The sequence below is a fragment of the Nelusetta ayraudi genome, unplaced genomic scaffold, assembly GCF_046127955.1.
Source record: "Nelusetta ayraudi isolate G7.1 ecotype Tasmania unplaced genomic scaffold, CSIRO-AGI_Nayr_v1 ptg000007l, whole genome shotgun sequence".
NCBI classification, from domain to species: Eukaryota; Metazoa; Chordata; class Actinopteri; order Tetraodontiformes; family Monacanthidae; genus Nelusetta; species Nelusetta ayraudi.
In genome coordinates, this window is record NW_027466057.1 from 6,790,852 (window position 1) to 6,809,597 (window position 18,746).

The 18,746-nt window shown below is 46.7% G+C and overlaps 1 protein-coding gene across 2 annotated transcripts; it reads right to left on the reverse strand.

Annotated features, from left to right (window-relative positions):
• Positions 1-1,984: 1,984 nt before the first annotated feature.
• On the reverse strand, positions 1,985-10,573 carry LOC142883403 (synapse differentiation-inducing gene protein 1-like). 2 transcript variants are annotated; one of them, XM_076018259.1, is made up of 4 exons: positions 10,192-10,573; positions 7,966-8,445; positions 3,394-3,531; positions 1,985-2,778 (listed from the first exon to the last, which is right to left on the reverse strand). In XM_076018259.1, exons 2-4 carry the CDS (start codon positions 8,389-8,391, stop codon positions 2,620-2,622), a joined length of 723 nt encoding a protein of 240 aa, XP_075874374.1. In that variant the 5' UTR covers positions 8,392-8,445; positions 10,192-10,573; the 3' UTR covers positions 1,985-2,619. The 2 variants fall into 2 exon arrangements, with proteins under 2 accessions (XP_075874374.1, XP_075874373.1); XM_076018258.1 differs by having other exon boundaries at positions 7,966-8,449; positions 10,192-10,570.
• Positions 10,574-18,746: the final 8,173 nt, after the last annotated feature.

The window sequence follows — 18,746 nt, forward strand, 5'->3', positions numbered from 1 at the left end:
TTTAGCAAGTTTTTTTTTTTTTAACCACATGCAGTGTATAACACATTATATAACTCTCCTTTTAACCATTCTTCCCTTTCTTCATCCTTTGCTTTCTGAAGAATGATTCTTACCAATTATGGTAAATCAAATTCTGAGTTAGTGTTTGCAATAAATGTGAAACTTTGTTTTGTTTTTCCCAAAACCAACCCTGACCTACCCCTGACCGTCAAGAATGAAGTGGAAACATGTCCACATGCAAAGGCTTGTGTGCTTGTGGAGGTGGCACACAGCATGATCCACAGCAGCATCCATGCTATTCTTGATAGCAGCTGCCAATGTTTACAGTGCATTCTAGATTCCCCTACCCGGTCCGGTCCTCCTCTTTGGTTTGTCAGCTTGGAGGTGGCTACTGGCTTTTTACCTGCAAAGGAAGCTATTTGAAACCCATTAAAAATCGGAGCACTCCTGCGAGGATGTACAAGTCTCCCTCTTTTCTCTGCTTTAACATTTCAGAACGGGTCATTTTGCAAACCCAAGTTTGACTGCCTGTCGATGCTCCATTTCCACATCACACAGGGCATCTGTCCGTCTCCGTCAGTGCTCAGAGTGACAGGAACGCTGATGGAGTGACTGTGTTTTAAGAATTGTGTGTGTGTGTCGAGTGCTTTCTTCTGTCACGACGGGCCCTGGATGCACCGCAGGTGGAAGGTGTACGAGCTTTTGTTTTCCTTTTTTCTGCTTTGTGTATTTGCCCTGGATTCGTTGGTGTCGGAAAGTGCCGATGCTCCGTAGACCTGGAAATTGGCACGCGGTGTCAAGTTGTTATTAAACTGCGCTCTCCTTAATAGCTTAGCCATCACCGCCACATGCCATTATAAGACGAACGTGCACTATAATATCGATCGGTGGGTCCGTGGAGAGCATGTACGAGTGACCCGACTGTCGGCGAGAAAGCCTTCACACAACCCAGGGTCATGTCGGCCACGGAAATGGAGGTTGGGCTTTTGACATCTTAGCCCACGATGTTGGTGGAGCCTGTCCGTCACATCCCCAAGAACCGACTGAATGTGACATGCTAGTGCTGTACTGTCCACATGTAGCTTTCCTCCTAGGAGTATGCCGACCACGCTGGTCTTCCACTGCACTCAGGCCAGGCTGACGAGTGTCTTCGGTAAAGACACCATCAAGAATGTACCTCGAGTGAGTGGTAACGGAGAATTGAGCCCTTTTGTGTAGACTTTACATTGTGAAAAAAAAACCCTGACAAATCATGTTTTTTGCTATGTTTTTTATACAGTGCTTAAAGTTAAAAGTGATTGTTGCATCTCAAAAGATGCAAAATTTGTCCTCCGCATTTGACCCATCCCCTGAGGGTGCGTTGAGCAGTATCAGTGCCGCGCCCGGGAATCAATGGGTGATCTAACCCCCAAAGTCCAACCTCGGATACTGAGGCAATGGCAATGGGTACCATTTTCACAGTCTTTGGTATGACCCGGGCAGTATGGAACCCACAACCCACCGATCTCAGGGACACTCTACCTCTAGACTACTGAGCTGGTTGATACTGTAATACGACAGATAACATCCAGTTCGTTCGTGATGTTGGGAGGTACGCGTAATCTCTATAGTCATGTTGTTTTGAGATGGGGGGGATTGGCAGAGACGCGAGCTGCTCATAGAACAAATGGAGATGAGCGGTGCAGCTCTCCCTCCCTCCAGACTCATCGATTACACAACCTAGCAACCCCAGCACGCAAGTTATACATACTCATGACGATGGGGATTACGGCGATGGGCGGATTTTCCAAAATTAAATGTTGAACAATCCCTTTAAAGATCCACTTGCTTTATTAATTTTCCCCCTCAAGCCGTGTCTAAAAAATTAATGTTTTGAGAATTTCATTTTTCATCCTCATCGTGCTTCCAGCGGAAGTTTGCCTGCGGTTAAAAGGGGAGCTCCTCCAGCTCGCCTCAGCGGGACAATAAAGAGGTGAGTGAGAGAGCGGGTTCATGCCAAATGCAGCTATTTATTGACTAAATTTCGCAGTACGCATGAAACACAAATGATCCTCTTGACCGCCTCCTGGCAACTCTGTGTGCATTGTGACGGGGCTCCATATCCGTCACTGATCCCATGTCAGTCATATCCCCTGAATAAACAATCACCACAAAGATCCACTCTGACTGTTTTTTTCCAAGAAACACAAAGTGGACAACAAACACTTTGAAATAGCACTGACAGAGAATACACCGAGTGAACAGGCAAGACAAATCCATTGCGCCAGTAAGGATGTTTTTTTGTTTTTTTTGGTCGTTGTTGTTTTTTCTGCTGTTGGCTCAGTTCTGTCGAACAAAAGAGTCGAGCCCAGCCTGGCAGGTGAGTTTCTCGGCGCTGATTCTCCTCCTTTGTGTGATGGTGGTGGAATACCTCCGTGGGAGTGTTCCATCCCACAGGTAAAGACAAGAGAGTCTGAATCGATAAGCACTTCAAATAAAGCTTCTCGCCACACATATCTTCTATACTGTGTCTCTTTGTGTCGACCCCTCATCACGATCATCCTCATCCTCATCATCACAGCCCCCGGAGGAAGAAAACAGTCTTTCTCCCATCATCCTGGCTCTTGTCCTTCCTTCTTACTATACATGCCCAGGCTTGGACAGGTAGGCTATGAGGGCCACCACCACCCCCACGTACATGCCCGTTCCCACGGTGATGGACAGGGCAGCCAGGAATAGGGCTCTCCTGGAGCTCATCCCCGCTCTGGAGAAGTCTCCTTTAGCGTTGGCCTTGCCGGTCTGAAACGGAACAAAGCAGAGAGCGAACAGAGACGCTGCGTTACTCATCGGCACTCAGTGTGTGAGTAGGTGTTAAGCTACATTTAAAGAGAGAAAACAAGAAAAGCTCTCGGGGAGCCATTAGTTACCATGGCAATTAGGTCATTATGCCTCTGACAGTGACAAATGTGGTGCTTGGGCATTTTTGTCCCCCTTCAAAAAAAATGAGGCTGGCCTTTCTTTATTCTTCTGGCACATTATTTTTTTTCTGCTGTGATATAATCGTCCTTAGAGGATCTGGGCTTGATATACACACTCAGATAAGCTGCATTGAGGTAGAATGGCACGCCATACTTCAGAACCTCAATATTTCCCAAAGAGCGGACGCAGAGACAGAGTGCTGGCCAGATTCACACCTGGAGCAACAGTGAGGAGGCTTGCAGGGTGGAGAAACGGGCAGCGAGCCTGCGTGATTGCGCTCGCTGACCCAAAATAGAAGGCGTGGAGTGATCGGAGCTAATGGCAGGCCTGAGGTGTGCGTGCGTGCGTGCGTGTGTGTGTGTGTGTGTGTGTGTGTGTGTGTGTGTGTGTGTGTGGGGGGGGTGGTTAGGTTATGAGGGGGGTGATGGGGGCTACCTTGTGAGAGTAGTAAAAGGCAACAATGCCCAGTGGCCAGAAGCAGCAGAGCATAGAGAAGATGGCGAGGCCAAGATGGTCCCGGGGTGGCAGCACGATGAAGTTGTCCTCACTCTCGCTGTCGCTGGAGCTGTCGCTCTGGAAGGAGGCACAGTTGATTTGAAACTGTCAGTGTTGTCTTTGTAAGCCGCATGCAGCTTATGAAAACATACCGCATTAGCTGAAATAGTGACAGAGGTTTTTCTTTACATCAAGTGAGGAAGAGAGCAGGCATCATTTCATTCTTTGTTTGTGTTGCCATAAAAATTTGAAATTGAATGTAGTGCTGTTATTCTTATTTATTGCAATTGTACTCTCTTCTGCAGTTTCGGCCAATGAGAATACAGACAACCTATTCTATATATTCTGTCCAGTAAAACACATTGTATGCGAGTTAGACGTTTTACATTTTTGATCTGCTTCTGTTTGAACAACATAGATTCTTTGCAGCATGTGCCCTTCTGCAAAAAAAAAAGGTTAGCTTCGTAGTACATTAGCGCCACATTCTTGAGTTGTCATTCATTATGCAATGTTATTGCATTGCTTCTACCAAAGACACTGCATTAATACATGAACGCAGGCATAGTGTCAATGAAAGTGTCAATGAAAGTGATATCCAAATAAAAAAATAAATGAAAAGGGTTGTAGAAAAGTTTATCCAACTTCATCATTTTCTCAGCTATTTGCTAAATTGTCAGCTTGTCTGTTTGAAACTAGTTATTACCATCTGCTTCGTGGCTATCGATTTCATGTTTTTCTTAGAAAAACCATGGCGCTAGTATGCCAAATAATGACAAAGCCCAACATCAAGTCATCTTGAGATTGATGGAGTGATGGAGTGATGGAGTGATGGCTGCCGTGTTTGGTCACGCCTTCAACACGCCAGTGCAGTGTCAGACCAGTGAACGTGTGCTTGTTCCAACACCAGTCAACACGTACGTGCTCAGGCAGCCGGAAAGGATTTTGTGCTTCACTGTTGCCACCCTCGTGCGGCCTGACAGATAATGCTGGATTAATGGATTGCTCAATCACTGTGTGGTGACAGGAGTTGGAAAAAGAGCAGAAAGACGGCGTCATTTATGTGCTAAATTGTTCCTACGGCACGAGAGGCTTCCACCATCTCTCCTCACTAAAACCCTTCATATTACGAGCTGTGGTCGTGTGAGCACCACACTCAGGACCACCAGAGACTGGCAAGCTAATGAATCAAATCAAACCCCGCTCTGGCTTCAATGTAGCAGCCTGGGTTGACCTTTACAAGGGTGCTGCCATATACTTCTGTCAGCTGTACTGCAGAACAGAGCGGATATTTGTTTGAATAAAAAGTTGGCATGAGAAGTAGGTTACATGTGTCTGGCTTGCCGCATGCAGGGATCAAGTCTGTGGAGGAAAAGTGGAGATCGATTGGTAGCGACCAACCACTCTGAAAGTAATTCAAGAAAAGTGAGAAAGGCGGGCATTGTGCGCACATTGTGTCTAATTTCATCACTGATTTTTCCTGCCCCGACCACATCATCTGAAGTCATTAGCTCGCGCTATTTCCAGAAACATGTCCCCCGGAAGTGCAGCACTAACCAGTTTTTCCAACCCATCGCCAGGAGAAAAAAAAAAGATGATGAACTTCTCTGTTATCTGCTTTATGAGCGCAGTCCACCTGGACAGCTGGGTGTGATCCATCAAAAACAGCAGCTGGTCGTAACCCCATAATCTGACATCGCATGAATAAACCACCGGGAACAAACAGCACTAATCTCCTTTATCTTGGGAGCAAGAAGTGATAACAGGCCTGAGTGACTGTTGCATTCAGGGCCACTGACAGTCTGGCTGACAGGGAGGGTGACCGACTGAGGACACACTCCCAGGTTGGTGCTGAGCCACTATAAACGACGGCGCTCCACAGAGACACAGAGCCTTTAACAACATGGCCGCGGCTCTCTTCCGAGACCTCATTAGAGACCTGAGGGGCCAGTCAACTCCGCTGCCAGACCCCCAAAGACTCTCTCTGACAATCACAGCGACACCTGGCACAAGCTACTTTGATAGCTTGTCTATTTCAAGCATTTCAAACATCTGCTGACATGAACTGGCTTGAGGGGACAACTAGGCTGACTAGTAATGGAAAACAATGAGACTGTTCATTAAACAAACAGACCATCTGCAACCGTTTAAAATGTAATTTAATTGTATCCTCTTCCATTCCATTTCTGTAAAAGGCTGACACTGCAATTATATTTTGATTAACTATGCAGCACTTTGTTTTTTCCTAGGTTGGTCCAAACAAAAAGATGCAGCAAAAATAGAAGCTTATTGATGATGCATCGTGCAAGAATTAATAAAAAATCCATACACTTTTATTCAAATTGAAAAAAAAGCCACTGCCTATGATTCATGATTTTGTTTATTGATGCAGCATAAAATATTATTTGTTATCACGTAAGAAAAACAAATTTAGTTTGAAAAACCAAATAATTCATCATTTGTGCTGCTGTTGCTACTGCAGCTTCCTCCAGGACTCCTGCTGTCGGCCCAGATGACAATGCTGTTGCCTGAGGTTTCGCTATTTAAGGTGGCCTCACTTGCACTTCGCAGCCTTTGGTTTTGAAACCACAGGACAGGTTTCTCCTCACCTTCTTCCCCACTAAATTAGAAAGCCCGCTATCGAATCAGTAGATCTGACTTTAATTGACATCAGAAAGTTTCTACTTATGTATGTAATCTTGCCTTAAAATTTTTATCGGGAAGTCCACTTCCATCAGGCCCCAGATCATTTATTTTATATGATTGCCATCTTTGGACTGATGCACACAAGCGCAGAGGCACGTGCACACAGTGGGAAGGTAGAGAAAAAAATGAGCAAAGGCTCTCAGTCCATCTGAAAACCAATCTTCCATCACACGTCCTTTATATCAGATTATTTTCTCTTTTGGATCGACTCAGAATAACTGTGGCTGCAGGCTGAGCTGCGACAACAGACATGCCTCAGCAATCTGGCTTAATACCATCACAGCTCGGCTCTGCCTATGGCGTCTTTGACAGTAGCCCCAGTATTCTTGAGTGACAGAATGTGGTGCAATCGACCGCCCAGTTAGGTGGCAATACGTCTTCTTCTGCAGCTAAAAGCCCAGGGCATTCCACCCACACACCCTGGAGGAAATAAGATTTTTACCACTTCTAAAAATGGCTTATTGCTCATTTGGCCTCACAGTCTTTTCAGTAGACAGTGAAGTTAAATAGTAGATAAACTCTGATGTGTCATTATCTTAGATTGCAATTATAAAACCAAAGCATACAATTACCCAGCACCCATTTTGAAAGAATGCAGTAAATTGACTGATTGAAGAACAGCTTTAGAGATGAGCAGGAATCAGATTAGCGGTTCGCTTTACAGAAAATGCCACGATCCACTTTCTGCAGAGAGACGAGTCTTAAAGCGACTGACAATCCTTGCGGTGTCTTTAGTTTCACTTGGCAACTTGATATTATAATTACTCTGTTCAACAGTGCCATCCCTCACATCAGTTTGCACTGTTAAGTTAATCACGACTGCATATGCACACTCAGAATGCAAAACAGACTTGTCTTAGAAATGTGTATTTTCTCAACAGGTAGGGATTTAACTATCATCAGTGTTATGGTAAAAGTGTCTTGGTGGGCATCGTGGGCATATGGCAGTGTCATTACGTGGTGATTATTGATAAAGCCCATCTGACGGAATTGGAAACTACAGCTAACATCAACTCATGCTTGCCGATCATCATTTGTGTTCTGCTCGAATTTTGTTGAGAGTGCACGTAATGAGGGAGAATACTTTTTAAAATGTGTTTCGTTATGGCATTTTTGTTTCCCCTGTATCATTTCTTGACAAAGGGTACACAGTGGCAAATGTGCGAGAGGACTAGTACTAATATAAACTCACAGTACTACAGTATCTAAGAGCTAATCTCTGCACCAGCTACTTTGGCAACTACGTCTGCTACCCAACACATGAGGTTGCAGCTGGTGGGGCTCAGACTGTTCTATCAGATGGCTGTGGATAACACTTGAGGGTGGGCTCATAGGAGCCCCTCTACGAACAGATGCCTTTTTACAGTCCTCCTCACCATGAATTGTTATCATGGTAGCTCAATCACTCATATAAGGAAGGTTCATCACTCATCAACTACCTAGTGGAGGATGGCTCATGAGGCTTTCCTAGAAAATCCATCCTGCCCCTCCTGTGGACCTTGGAAGTAACTACTAGTGACGAACACAGACACACTTTGGCGCTTTCACTAAGAAGGAAAGAGGGCCATCTTCGACTATTGCTTGTTCCTGCTCTGCTCTACTACCACCTAGGGATTAATGGAGCTGCAAGTCAATGAAGGTTGGCTTCAACTGATGACCGTGCACCAAGCTGCACTACCCTGCAGGTGGTTCGGCACCTCTCCTTGAATGAGCTCTTGAACATATTGTGAAACTCAAGTCCAAGTCTTGCAGTAAACATGGTACAACAGACTGCTATCGCACTGTGAGATGCTGATAATGTTCTCTGACCTCGTACTCAGGACCATGTTCATCCTCCACCTCGTACGACACCGTCTGGATCTTTGAGTCCTTTTCTGCTTGCTCTCCGTCCGGAGGATTATCCTTGGCGACTCCGTCCAACACAGTGTCTTTACTCTCAGTGAAAGTTGTCTCAAAGCTCTCGCTTTTAGAGTCCTTGCTGTGAAGACTTACATTGTCCTTGTACAGGATGAAGTTGGGCCTGTAGAAAGCCTCCACGGCTAGATGCAGGGACGTGGCATCCAGGAACTGCTGTGTCTTATGCTTCCCATTCGGCTCGGTGTAATAGGAACCAATGAGGCTGTCCTGGCAAGGCTGGCTCGGGTAATCGCACTGGTAACCCTGATAATCATTGTGCACCACATGTCTGCTGGTTTTGCCCAACAGGGGATTCTGAAGCTCACTCAAGCTCTCCATGATGGCGCCTTCAAACCTCAAAGTTGATCAGTCCTGAAGATTTGGCACTGCTGGCTTGCTGGAAATACATATATTTGATTAATAGACACTTCAGAAGTAGATACAAGGAGCACATCATTTTAATCGTACAAGGTTCTTTAAGTCAGAAAACACACAATGTGTGCACTGCGGCCTTTCACATGCAGCCACCACAGCGTCTGTGGTAATGTAATCATCTGAGTTCAGAGCAGAAAATATTTCATCTTGTCTGCTGATCAGCATTCCACTGGAGGCTGAGCCATAAAATTGCCATCTGGTGTGTGTTCAACTTTTTTTCCCCCCATCTTACACCCACGCATTCACATAAACACATGAGCAAAAAAGCACATTGTACACATCATTGCTGCCTATGTTGAAAAGCAGGTGGAGTGTGGCAGGTGGTGCCGTTCTTTGTGCTGCGTGCTGATGCCTTGACTCAGTGAAGTGGTCACACTCACTCCAAATGAATGTTTTTCAAAAGGTGATAAGTTTGTAAAAATAATTAGAACAAAACAAACAGCAGCATCAGGAGAGTGCGTCACTCGGACAAAAAGTCGGGGCGAGGCTGTCGGATAGTAATTAGTTAATACGTGTTTGTGTTCTGCCACTGCACCTCCTGGCCAGCTCATTTATCAAATCATCTCTTTAATTATAATGGAATAAGAAACTGTATGGTTCTGGACTGAGGATGACTCATTTTCTCTGAAAATATTTGAAAATTGAAACTTAATGGGAGTGTTTAATGGATTTTTATAATTATAAGAACCCAGGTAATAAAAAAGTAATAGGCAATATTTATATAAAAAAAAAATAGTATAGAAAACAGGTTTTAATGAAGAATTGGATCAATTTTGGATGAACTACTTAAAAGCACATTCCAAACCTTGCTTATAAAGCAAAGGGACTGCAAAGTCTCCTTGATTTTCGCTTCCCCAGCCTGCATTTATTCAATAGAATTGTAGATTTGCAACATTTTTGGCCTCTGCGACCTCTAGAGGACAGCAGCTTGTGTGCAGAGGCACTGAACGTGACCCCAAAGACAGCCAAGACTTCAGACTTTATACTATCTTTCAACTGTGTCCATCCTGGCAGCCCCCTTTCTGAGGCTAAGCCTGGCCCACAGATAACAGGGAATTCCATTACACACCACATTAGACAACAAGCAACACATCCCACACCCACAAATAATTCATCCGACACGAGATGGTGTGCACTCAGCACATGGGCGAGGTCATGAACTTGTTTTCTGAACCATCACCTCTTCTGAAAGGTTTTTTTCCCCATACGCAGGCAACCATACATTCTCTCTCTCTCTCTTTTTTTTAATTTACCTATTTATTTGAGAATTGACTGTTTCACTTATCTATCTTGTCCAAACAGTTGTTGAGGTCACAAAAAAATTGCATAAGCCTGTTTCACAAACATTGCAGACAGGTGATTTCACGCAGCCCCCCCCCCCCCCCTCCCTGCCCCCTTGTTGCCCATATAGCTGGAATGATTTTCTTTTCAGACCCAATCCTCCTTTCCCCCCCCTACGTTAATACATCAGTAGTCACTTTTGAGCAGGTACAGTGACAGCATTGTGTCCCAATTAGCCAGGTGAAATGAATTCAGGCATAACATTTGCTTGCCGCTACACAGCCTTAGAAAAATATTTTTACTCTAACTTTATGGGCAACAGTGCATTTCTGCCCTTGGAAAAAACAACAACAACAACAACAGCCTGATTTTCATCATCCTGCCGATTTAAAAAAAAAAACAAAAAAAAACGATCGTTCCTACCTGTGGTGGAAAAATCCTCCTGCTGCCCGCTTCGGCATCGCTCCTCGGCGGAAGTCAAGTCAAGTCGACGGAGACGGACGTGAAGAATCGCTCCGCTCTCGCACCACCACCACCACCACCACCACCATCATCATCATTACCGCGAGGCTTTCACGCGAGCTGGGAATTACTGGCTGAAGTCTCCTCGCGCGCCACACCGTCTGACGAGAGAGAGGAGTCGTTCCGCGCGCGCGCGTAAGAGCGGTCTTCCCCCCCGCCGAGACGTGCTCGCCATGGCACCGCCGCTGCGTCCGACAGGTGGATTTTTACGCGCAGCGTCTCGCCGACACCGAGCCCCGACTCCGACTCCTCCCGCCAGCTGATTGGCTGCGCGCGGCGCGCTTTTACCTTTGTGACCGCACCATCTCCCCGCGCGCCGTGTCCTTGCGCGTCTTCCCACATGCCCCAGCGCGTCACAAGACGACTGAGGTAGCGACCCTTTGGGAGCATTATTCAGTTCTTTAATATTATTATTATTTATTTTTTTGCGTGTCTGCTGCAAAAGAGACGCCTTCTTTTGCAGAGTCACCGCTTCCTGAAATAACTGCACGATTTGCACAATAGTTCGCAGCTTAAGTGTTATTTCTCCCTGCAGAAAACGCCCACTTAATGTAGAGGAACACAAACCCACTGTTCATCCTCCGAGCTCGATGAAGCGCTGCGCTAGTTCATGGGATGTCAGGCTTCTGCAATCGCACGTTATTTCAGCTTTTTTGAGAGGACGAAAAAGAAAAGAAGAGTGAAAATTCATCTTCGTTTTCTCCTCTCCCCCCCCTTATTGTCTCCGCACTGTGCGCGGCTTTAAACGGGTCCCAAATATAGCTCAGGAATAAGCCACTATTAAATTCATTGCACATTTATATTTGATTAATATTTTAAACAAATCCCATGCATTTATTATGAGCCTGCCAATTTGCCTATGCCTTTAACCCTCGCTCGGCTAAGCAGCTTATGATTCTGTGCCACAATTAATCACTGTAAACACCGTTTGCACAACATTTACAGAGATTGCATATCCCCGGCCAGACAGTGGCTGCCGCCGGCGATTACAAGGCAGCACGTCTGCGTTCATTCGGATCAGAACTGATTGATAACAATAATAACAGTGGCGTCACCGTGGCCTTTGCAGGTTTTCCATATTTAGACACATGTAAACACGCTGGGGGGGGGGGGGAGAGTCACCGCGGGGCTGGAATACTGGGCTCAAAGCCTAAATGACTGATATATAGCCACCGAGGCCCAGACACATATCTTATTCAGAAGCGGCACTCACTTCCTCATAAAAATGTGTGGAGTTAATAATGTGCGAGCGCAGCCTCTGTCACTTTCACTGGGAGGTGCATTAAGCAGGCTGATGGACACTTTATGGCAGAAACATGGAGCTGCATTTATAACACAGACCAGCCGGCCGCCCCTCCCCGAGTCACCTTGCGCTCTCGTAAGACGTGGTACAACACTCGCTCTGTCATCCGTGATGGATTCCGATCCCTCACGAGACAACAAGTATATCAGAAGCCTTTATTATTATTGCTTTCTTTTTTGAAACGGAGATCCAATTTGAAGGCGGGAGCAGCTCGACGCCGCCACATTTTTGACACAAAGACCAGATTTCTCCTCAGAGCTGGCCTTAGCCAGCTTTTTCCTCCCGTAGGTGGACGGTGAATATTTATGGCCCTCACATGTGGACCCTGGTACTGCTCCATTTTCAACTCTATATTTAGACACCGTGTCACCGCGGAGCTGGCCCCGCCATTTATCAAGTGTTCTCTTTCTTTCTTTGGAGTCTCTTCGTCATTTCTCAAGACGTTGCCGCTAAACGTTCGTGTGCAGGTGGCAGAAAAAAATATTGACTGGGAGGTGGAAATTGTTCTGGAATTCACAGATTCCCCACGTTGTCGAGCGGCCCGGCCGATATCGCCGCCAAGTCTTGACACGGTGAACTTTCCAAAGGCCCATTAACCAGCGCTAATCTTGTCAACACTTTTGGGAATTAATCAACCTAATCCCATTGGCGGGGAAAGTATCAGACCACTTAATTTGATCTAGCCGAGACCGAGGAAAGGAGGGATTTAAACAGCTTTACCCACATGGCCTTGCTGTGCATTATTTGATTAACGTTTTTTTTTTTTCTTTTTGTCAAGGGTCAGTCGAGGCAATAGGGGACCTTTGACCACATAGACATTGCAGGGAGGGAAGGACAGGATGGAAAATAAAAACATAATAAAGTTTTATCAAGCCATTTTCCCCCCAACCTTGATTCCAGGAAAACAGTCTTGCGTGAATAATTACCCTAGCAAAACCTCTCCACAAGTCTGGATACAAGCGGCACATTTAGTCCTCTGCTGCAGCCCTCCGCCTGCAGCAAAAACCCTTTCTACCAGGAAGCTTCTCGCATGACCTTCTACATGTTCAAAAGGGTGGTAAAAAAAAAGAAAAGGTCCACGTGAAGGTAGTCTCATTTTGGAACTTACGGTAACATTTTGGATGTTTGTGCATTTGCAGAAAGAAACTGAACAGCAGCCTTACTCGAAAGACATTTTCCTTTTTCTTGGGTTACTTTTTATTGCAACTATATTTGGAACGAGTCACCAGAACACGAGGTTCAGGTGAACGAGCTGGAGTTTGCCACTTTTTTCCTAGCGGTGGCTGATGACCGAGTTCCCCCCCGGGCCTGAGGCCGTGCTGCGAGCCTTCGTCTCAGAGCTCGCAGCGGAGCAGCACATTGCGGCTAACAACCTCCTGTTCACCTAGCTCAGGAGCCGCGCGATGACAGTGTGCGCCGTCCTGTTAAGAGCCGAGAGTCGGCGGTGAGTAAAGACGGTGGTGGGCGGGCAATCGAATAAATAAGAGATCCAGCGGAAACGCTGTCAGGCGGGCAGATAATCCCTGCAAAGGAGTCAGTTAGGAGCAACAACAAAAACCCTTTCCTGCGGCGCATATTGTTTACCATAATATGATGCTATCAGACTCCTCTGGAATTAATTGCAGAGCAGCGCCGCTTTATTTCCCCTTTGGTTCTTTGTGGAGGTCTGAGAGTGCAGCAGGTCCGTACATGAAAGGAAACTAAGTTATTGCCCTCTTACAGCCACGGGAAATGAGTCCGATTCCTACGGCAGGCTGTCATAATGAAAAACATAATAGTCGGCGAATGCCAACATTGTGCGAAGCAATTTCATTAAAGCGGCCTGAAAGTTGCACGGTGTGTGACTTCTCAAGGTGCTTCCCCCAATCGGAACGGAGTCGGTTGGCGGCCGTGTCTCAAGTGCCGGATGTGCTAGGAGTCCTCAGGGGCTGACGATCGCAAAAAGCATACAAAACAAATGTCCCAATGACGCAGCTGAATCACAATATGTGTCGAATTCGCAGAAAGTGGCCCATCAGGAGGGGAGAGGTTGGAGTCTGTGCTCTCCAGGTGGAAACACTTTTGCTTGCAGACGTTTTCCAGGTATGGGGGGAAGAAAAAAAGAAAGAAAGGCGAGACACTCTGCTCCGGAGAGATCCAGCATGGAGCCGCGGCGGTAGTTAGTGCTCATCATAATTGGACTTCCTGTCAAGGGAGGAGGGCGGACGAGGACGGCGGAGGAAGTCTGTCATCCTTGCTGCTCAACTCTGCAGAAAAACGCAGCGCGCGCCAGATTAATGGAATCCTTGCCGGCAAGATTTTAAAACTCTCGCCCCTTCCCAACCAAAAGATAATTTATTTGGACAGCCGAGTCGCTTCCCCGGTGAGGGATGAGGTTGTACCCCCCCCCACCTCCACTACCCCACATCCCCCAACGGCGTCGATCGTTAATGTAATGGATGCTGTGTGATGTGGCGACGGCTTGCCAGATGTCTTAGATGCAAAAAACAAACAAAAAAAGCAGACAGACAACAGATGATAGAACACGATAGCCGGCGTCATTAGCTGCATTTCCATTACAGTTTTTTGCAAAATAAAAGCAACATTTCTAAAAATTTGAACAAAGTGCAATTGCAATTTACAGGTGTTTCCATTGAATGGTGTGAAGCGCATAAGTCGTAAAATCTTGTCTCGCGAGATACGAATACTAAAGGTTTAGCGCAATTCTAGGGCTAATGGAAACGCAGCTGTTGTTTACATTATCGATTTCAACTACAAATGGTGCTTTCTCTTTCGATAATGACGCTACGCGCACCTGCTGGGGGTCGTTTTGGGGGGGGATGGGGGGGGGGTTTAGAAATCTATTCCCCAGGATGTGACAACGTCGCGCTAATGAGCAGGGTGTTGAGTCTGTGGGATAGCGTCCGCAGGTAGATCAGGTGATGACTCAGCCAAGCGCGACGCTCCCACTCGCGAGCAAGTGGCTCCATTCACACGCGTCGTTACCCTGATAAGAGAGGAACCGGTGTCCCTCGAATGTGTCCTGAAAGCTGCCAGCCAGCGCAGCGTGTTGCTTTGCGCCTCAGGATTTTCAAGTAAACCTGTTTCTCCTTTTTTGTTTTGTTCTGTTTTGTTTTGTTCTGTCTTGTTTTTTGTTTTTTTGAGGGAGGATTTGGCACCGCGTCCTTGTTTTATTCTGGGTTGAATAAGAGCTCAGACAAAGCCAGATTGCCTCAGTCTCTCCATTGGTTGGCGTTGCTGCTGTGGACGGGCTATAAATAGGCGTATCGTATGGGAGCCGCTGCAGGTTAGGCAGAGGAGGCTCTGCTCTGCCGAGGGCCGCTGTGACTCACCGCCCCGTCTCTTCGGATTATGTCAGTCACCTGCCGCCTGCACCTGTCTCTGTACCCCCCCACCACCACCACCACCACCTCCACCACCACAGCCTGAAGCACAACAACCTCTCTTCAGATATCCTTTATTATTGAGGAAGCGCGGAAAACAACAATGCAGGCCGTACAACGGGCTTGTGGATCACTGGCCTCCAAATCCTCTTCAAATCCTCCAGTCTGTCTTTTAGGACCTATCTGAGTGTCTCTAGGTGGAGGTTATCAGCAGGGATCATTTTCCAGTGGCTGAAAGATGGCAGTTCTTTCTCCTTCTAACGTTGCGGAATCAATTTCTTCGCACGAAGAAATCTATAGGACATTTTGACACGACAAGCATCTGCCGACAACAGCAGGCTCCACTGGTACTTTCAAATTTTTTGTAAAAGAAAGAAAAGATCCCCAACCAGAACCCCTGTAATCTTTGGCCACAGCACAAAGCTATGCTGTAAGTCGGCTTCTGTGCCAAGCACAACAACCTGACATGGCCTGCCTCCGTGTGCAAAATAGGCTGGGAGCAGTGAGCAAATTCGCTGTTAAGCAGTTATTTTCTAAATTCGGAATACTGTTATCTGAAGTTGCCTGACAACGATGTGTTTTTCGCAAGCAGCGCCGCCAACTTAGAGCTGCTTCATCACCGCTGCTGTGAAAAGAAAAGAAAAATCCTTCAACTAAGAACATCTAAGATTTCAACCCTGAATTGGAGCCCATCCATGAGTTAGCTTCCTTAATGCATAAAGAGGAGGGAGGCACAAGAGTGAGATGCCATCAGAAATCACAGACAACCAGGAAGAAGACGCTGCTTTGCATTAAATCCACTAGGTGCCGCTAAAGTGACTAGCAGAGACGCTGCTTTGATGGCAGGTTCATCAGAACCCTTTTAGCTTCTTGCACCAATAGAAAGCCTCATCAAGTAAAAGCATTAGAGACTTACTCTCCCTCTGTGGTTGCCGCAGTGCTGCTACTGAAGACTAAGACATCGGCTCAGAAACATAAAGACGGAACTAGTAATGAGGCTCAACAGTTTTAAAAAACGAGAGTAGCTCTCCTGCTGCTGGACTGTCGCTGACTTGATACACTTGACAACAAAAGCCGTGAAGCTGTTCCTTCTTTTTTTTTTTTGCAAACCCTGCGTTTTGCGAGCATCGTTAAAGCCCCTGTCCTCTTCCTCCTCCTCCTCCTCCTCCTCCTCCTCCTCCACACCTCCTCTGATTGGAATCAACAGCCGCTCAGTCCCAAATGATCGCCTCCCCCCACCCCCACCACACTTAATGATCTTCTCCTGGCTGTAATTTCAGGTGGCTTTATTATCTGAACCTTGGCAGGCTGCCGCTTCAGTCCCTTCATTTAAAAGGCTGTTTTCGCTGCACAGCCAGCCACTGTGGCTGCTGTTTGCCACTAATAAACTATACAAGTGACCAGAGAATTCTTGCCGGTGTCCAAAGGTCAGGGAGGAGTTGTTTGTGCGTGTGTGCCTGTGTGTGCGTGTGTGTGTGTGTGTGTGTGTGTGTGTGTGTGTACCATCTCAGTTCCTAAAGCCTCTAATAGGCCCGCAGGAAGTGTTGAGCATTTCACAGAAACAATTTGGATGCTGCTGGACGCCGCGTGATGCCTCCCTGTCAATGGCGGCTCTGCAGGACGCATGTTGACTCGGACGGACATGAAAGAGAATCGATGCTCACATGTGTAACCCCCTGGGAGACGTGTAATCATCGGCAGCGCAGCAGCAGCAGCAGCGGGAGAAGAAAGAAGAAGAAGCGGGAGAAGAGGAGAGATGGATTTGTGGAACTGCTCAATCCTATTAAGAACCTCGCGCCGTTGCACCTCGGAATGACCCGCGTGCTCCCCCGTATTAACTTGGCCATTTATCCCGGCGCAGGTGTCCGCTGCAATAGACCTGTAGATGCGGTGGGAGAGAATCGCTGCTCTGTATTTTTCATCCCGCGACTTTACGGCCGCTCTCTTATTGTGCGACAGGACCCTCTTTCCCTCTCTATTTTTACCCCAAGAGGATAATAGGAGGGATGATCTAGAGTCTGGGAAGACGACGCTAGCAGTGTAGCCGTTCAAAAAAAGGACGCTGTGCGAGAAAGTGTGGGCAGCCGATGGGGCGGGAAAGCTCCCCTCCTACCACTCCCCCCCGAAGAAGTCGGCCCGAGCGCCGACGGAGGCTGACAACATGTCTGCGCTGTAATTGATGCTGCTTTCCTTGTTAGGCTGAATAGTAAATTTCTCGCTATGCATAATTCATCTGAGATACGGTATTTGTGGGACTCCACGTTACCGCGTCGGCTCTTCTGCTGCACCGACGTGGAGATGGAAACAGAGGGAGGTGGCATCACAGCTATCGCTCAGCCATAGCGATCAAGCTCTTTCCAGGCAGAGGCATCTTGAAAAGCTCTGATACCGATTTATCTCTTAGGTTGAGACCTGTATTGATTAAGCAAGTCGTTGGTTAAGTGTCTTTTAAGAAGGAAGAGGCGGGATCTTCAGCCCAGGGGGTTCAGTTGTGGCAAAAAGCTGGAAGCCTTTGAGTGAGCGGCCACATCATCAAGTTAAAGTGCCGCTGATGATTGTCACATCCTGAAGGATGCAAAATTTGTCCCCCACGTCTGACCTATTCCCCGAGTCACTAATTAAATGAAATGCAACTCAAAAGAAGAAAAACAAAATGCCTGAATTAATCACATGAAAAAGGGTACTCGGTGTGTCAGCCTTTAATCACCGGTTTCTATAAAACATTAACTCTGATTCAAACAAAACTAAAACCACATTAATCAAGCGTACGTACACACACTTTATTGCAAACCATTTTCGAATTTTGCATTTTCCTCAAAACTTTCTATGCCAACCGCATCTTGATGCCAATTTAAAGGTTTTGCGGGTGCATTGAAAAGGTTATGCGGGTGCACCAAGCGACTGGGTGAAAACAAGGTTTGTCCAGTCACCTCCCTAAGTGCCTCCCCTTGAATAATCACAGCCTTAATCAGAAGGACGCGTGAAATAAATCCAAACATATTTGGATGCATTCCATCTGGCGAGTGCAGAAAATGTTGCTGTTAACTGAACGGGTCACACCCAGCGCTGAAAAGGTCTACAATGTGATGCACATGGAAATGTCAGACACAGAAAATTAGTCCACGGAACACATGGCGGGGATGGGGGGGGTGGGAGGGGGGAGCTGCTGGAGGTATACATATTTTATCGGCATATCCATATTTTATTGAAGCGCTCATTACATTGAGTGATGGCCAGGATGGCGATTTAATCAGGCCCCTTTCTCATCTCTCATTCGTTTGGTAATGACCCGTTCCTCGCTTGACATTGAGGCGAAGGTGGACGCTGTTTGACCGCCGGTACGACGGCGGACTGTCACAGGGAGGACGGGAGATACCGGTGTCATTATTAATGGCAGGCTAAAAGGAAGGAGTGGTCTGAGCGTCTCAGGCGGGTCGTGTTTTTAAAATGAAACATCGTTGCTCCCTCAGGTTTTTCCCAAAGTGACGTCAGCGGGCTACTTCTATCGTTAGCAAGCCGAAGTGTCAGATTCCAAGGTTAGTGACGCGCATAAGTTTAAAAAGTGTTAAAACGTCACAACCTGCTTCAAAATGTTAAATTTTCTTCGTTTTCCTTTAGGTTTGTGGTGACACTGGGGGTGGGGGGGGGACAAAGTAATTTATGCAAGAAGCTTCATCCAGCTCAATGCAAAATGTCAAGTCAGCGATGAAGTGCGACTTGCACCAGCCAACGTGGCCCTAATGTTATATTTACACAGCGTGTGCTATAAA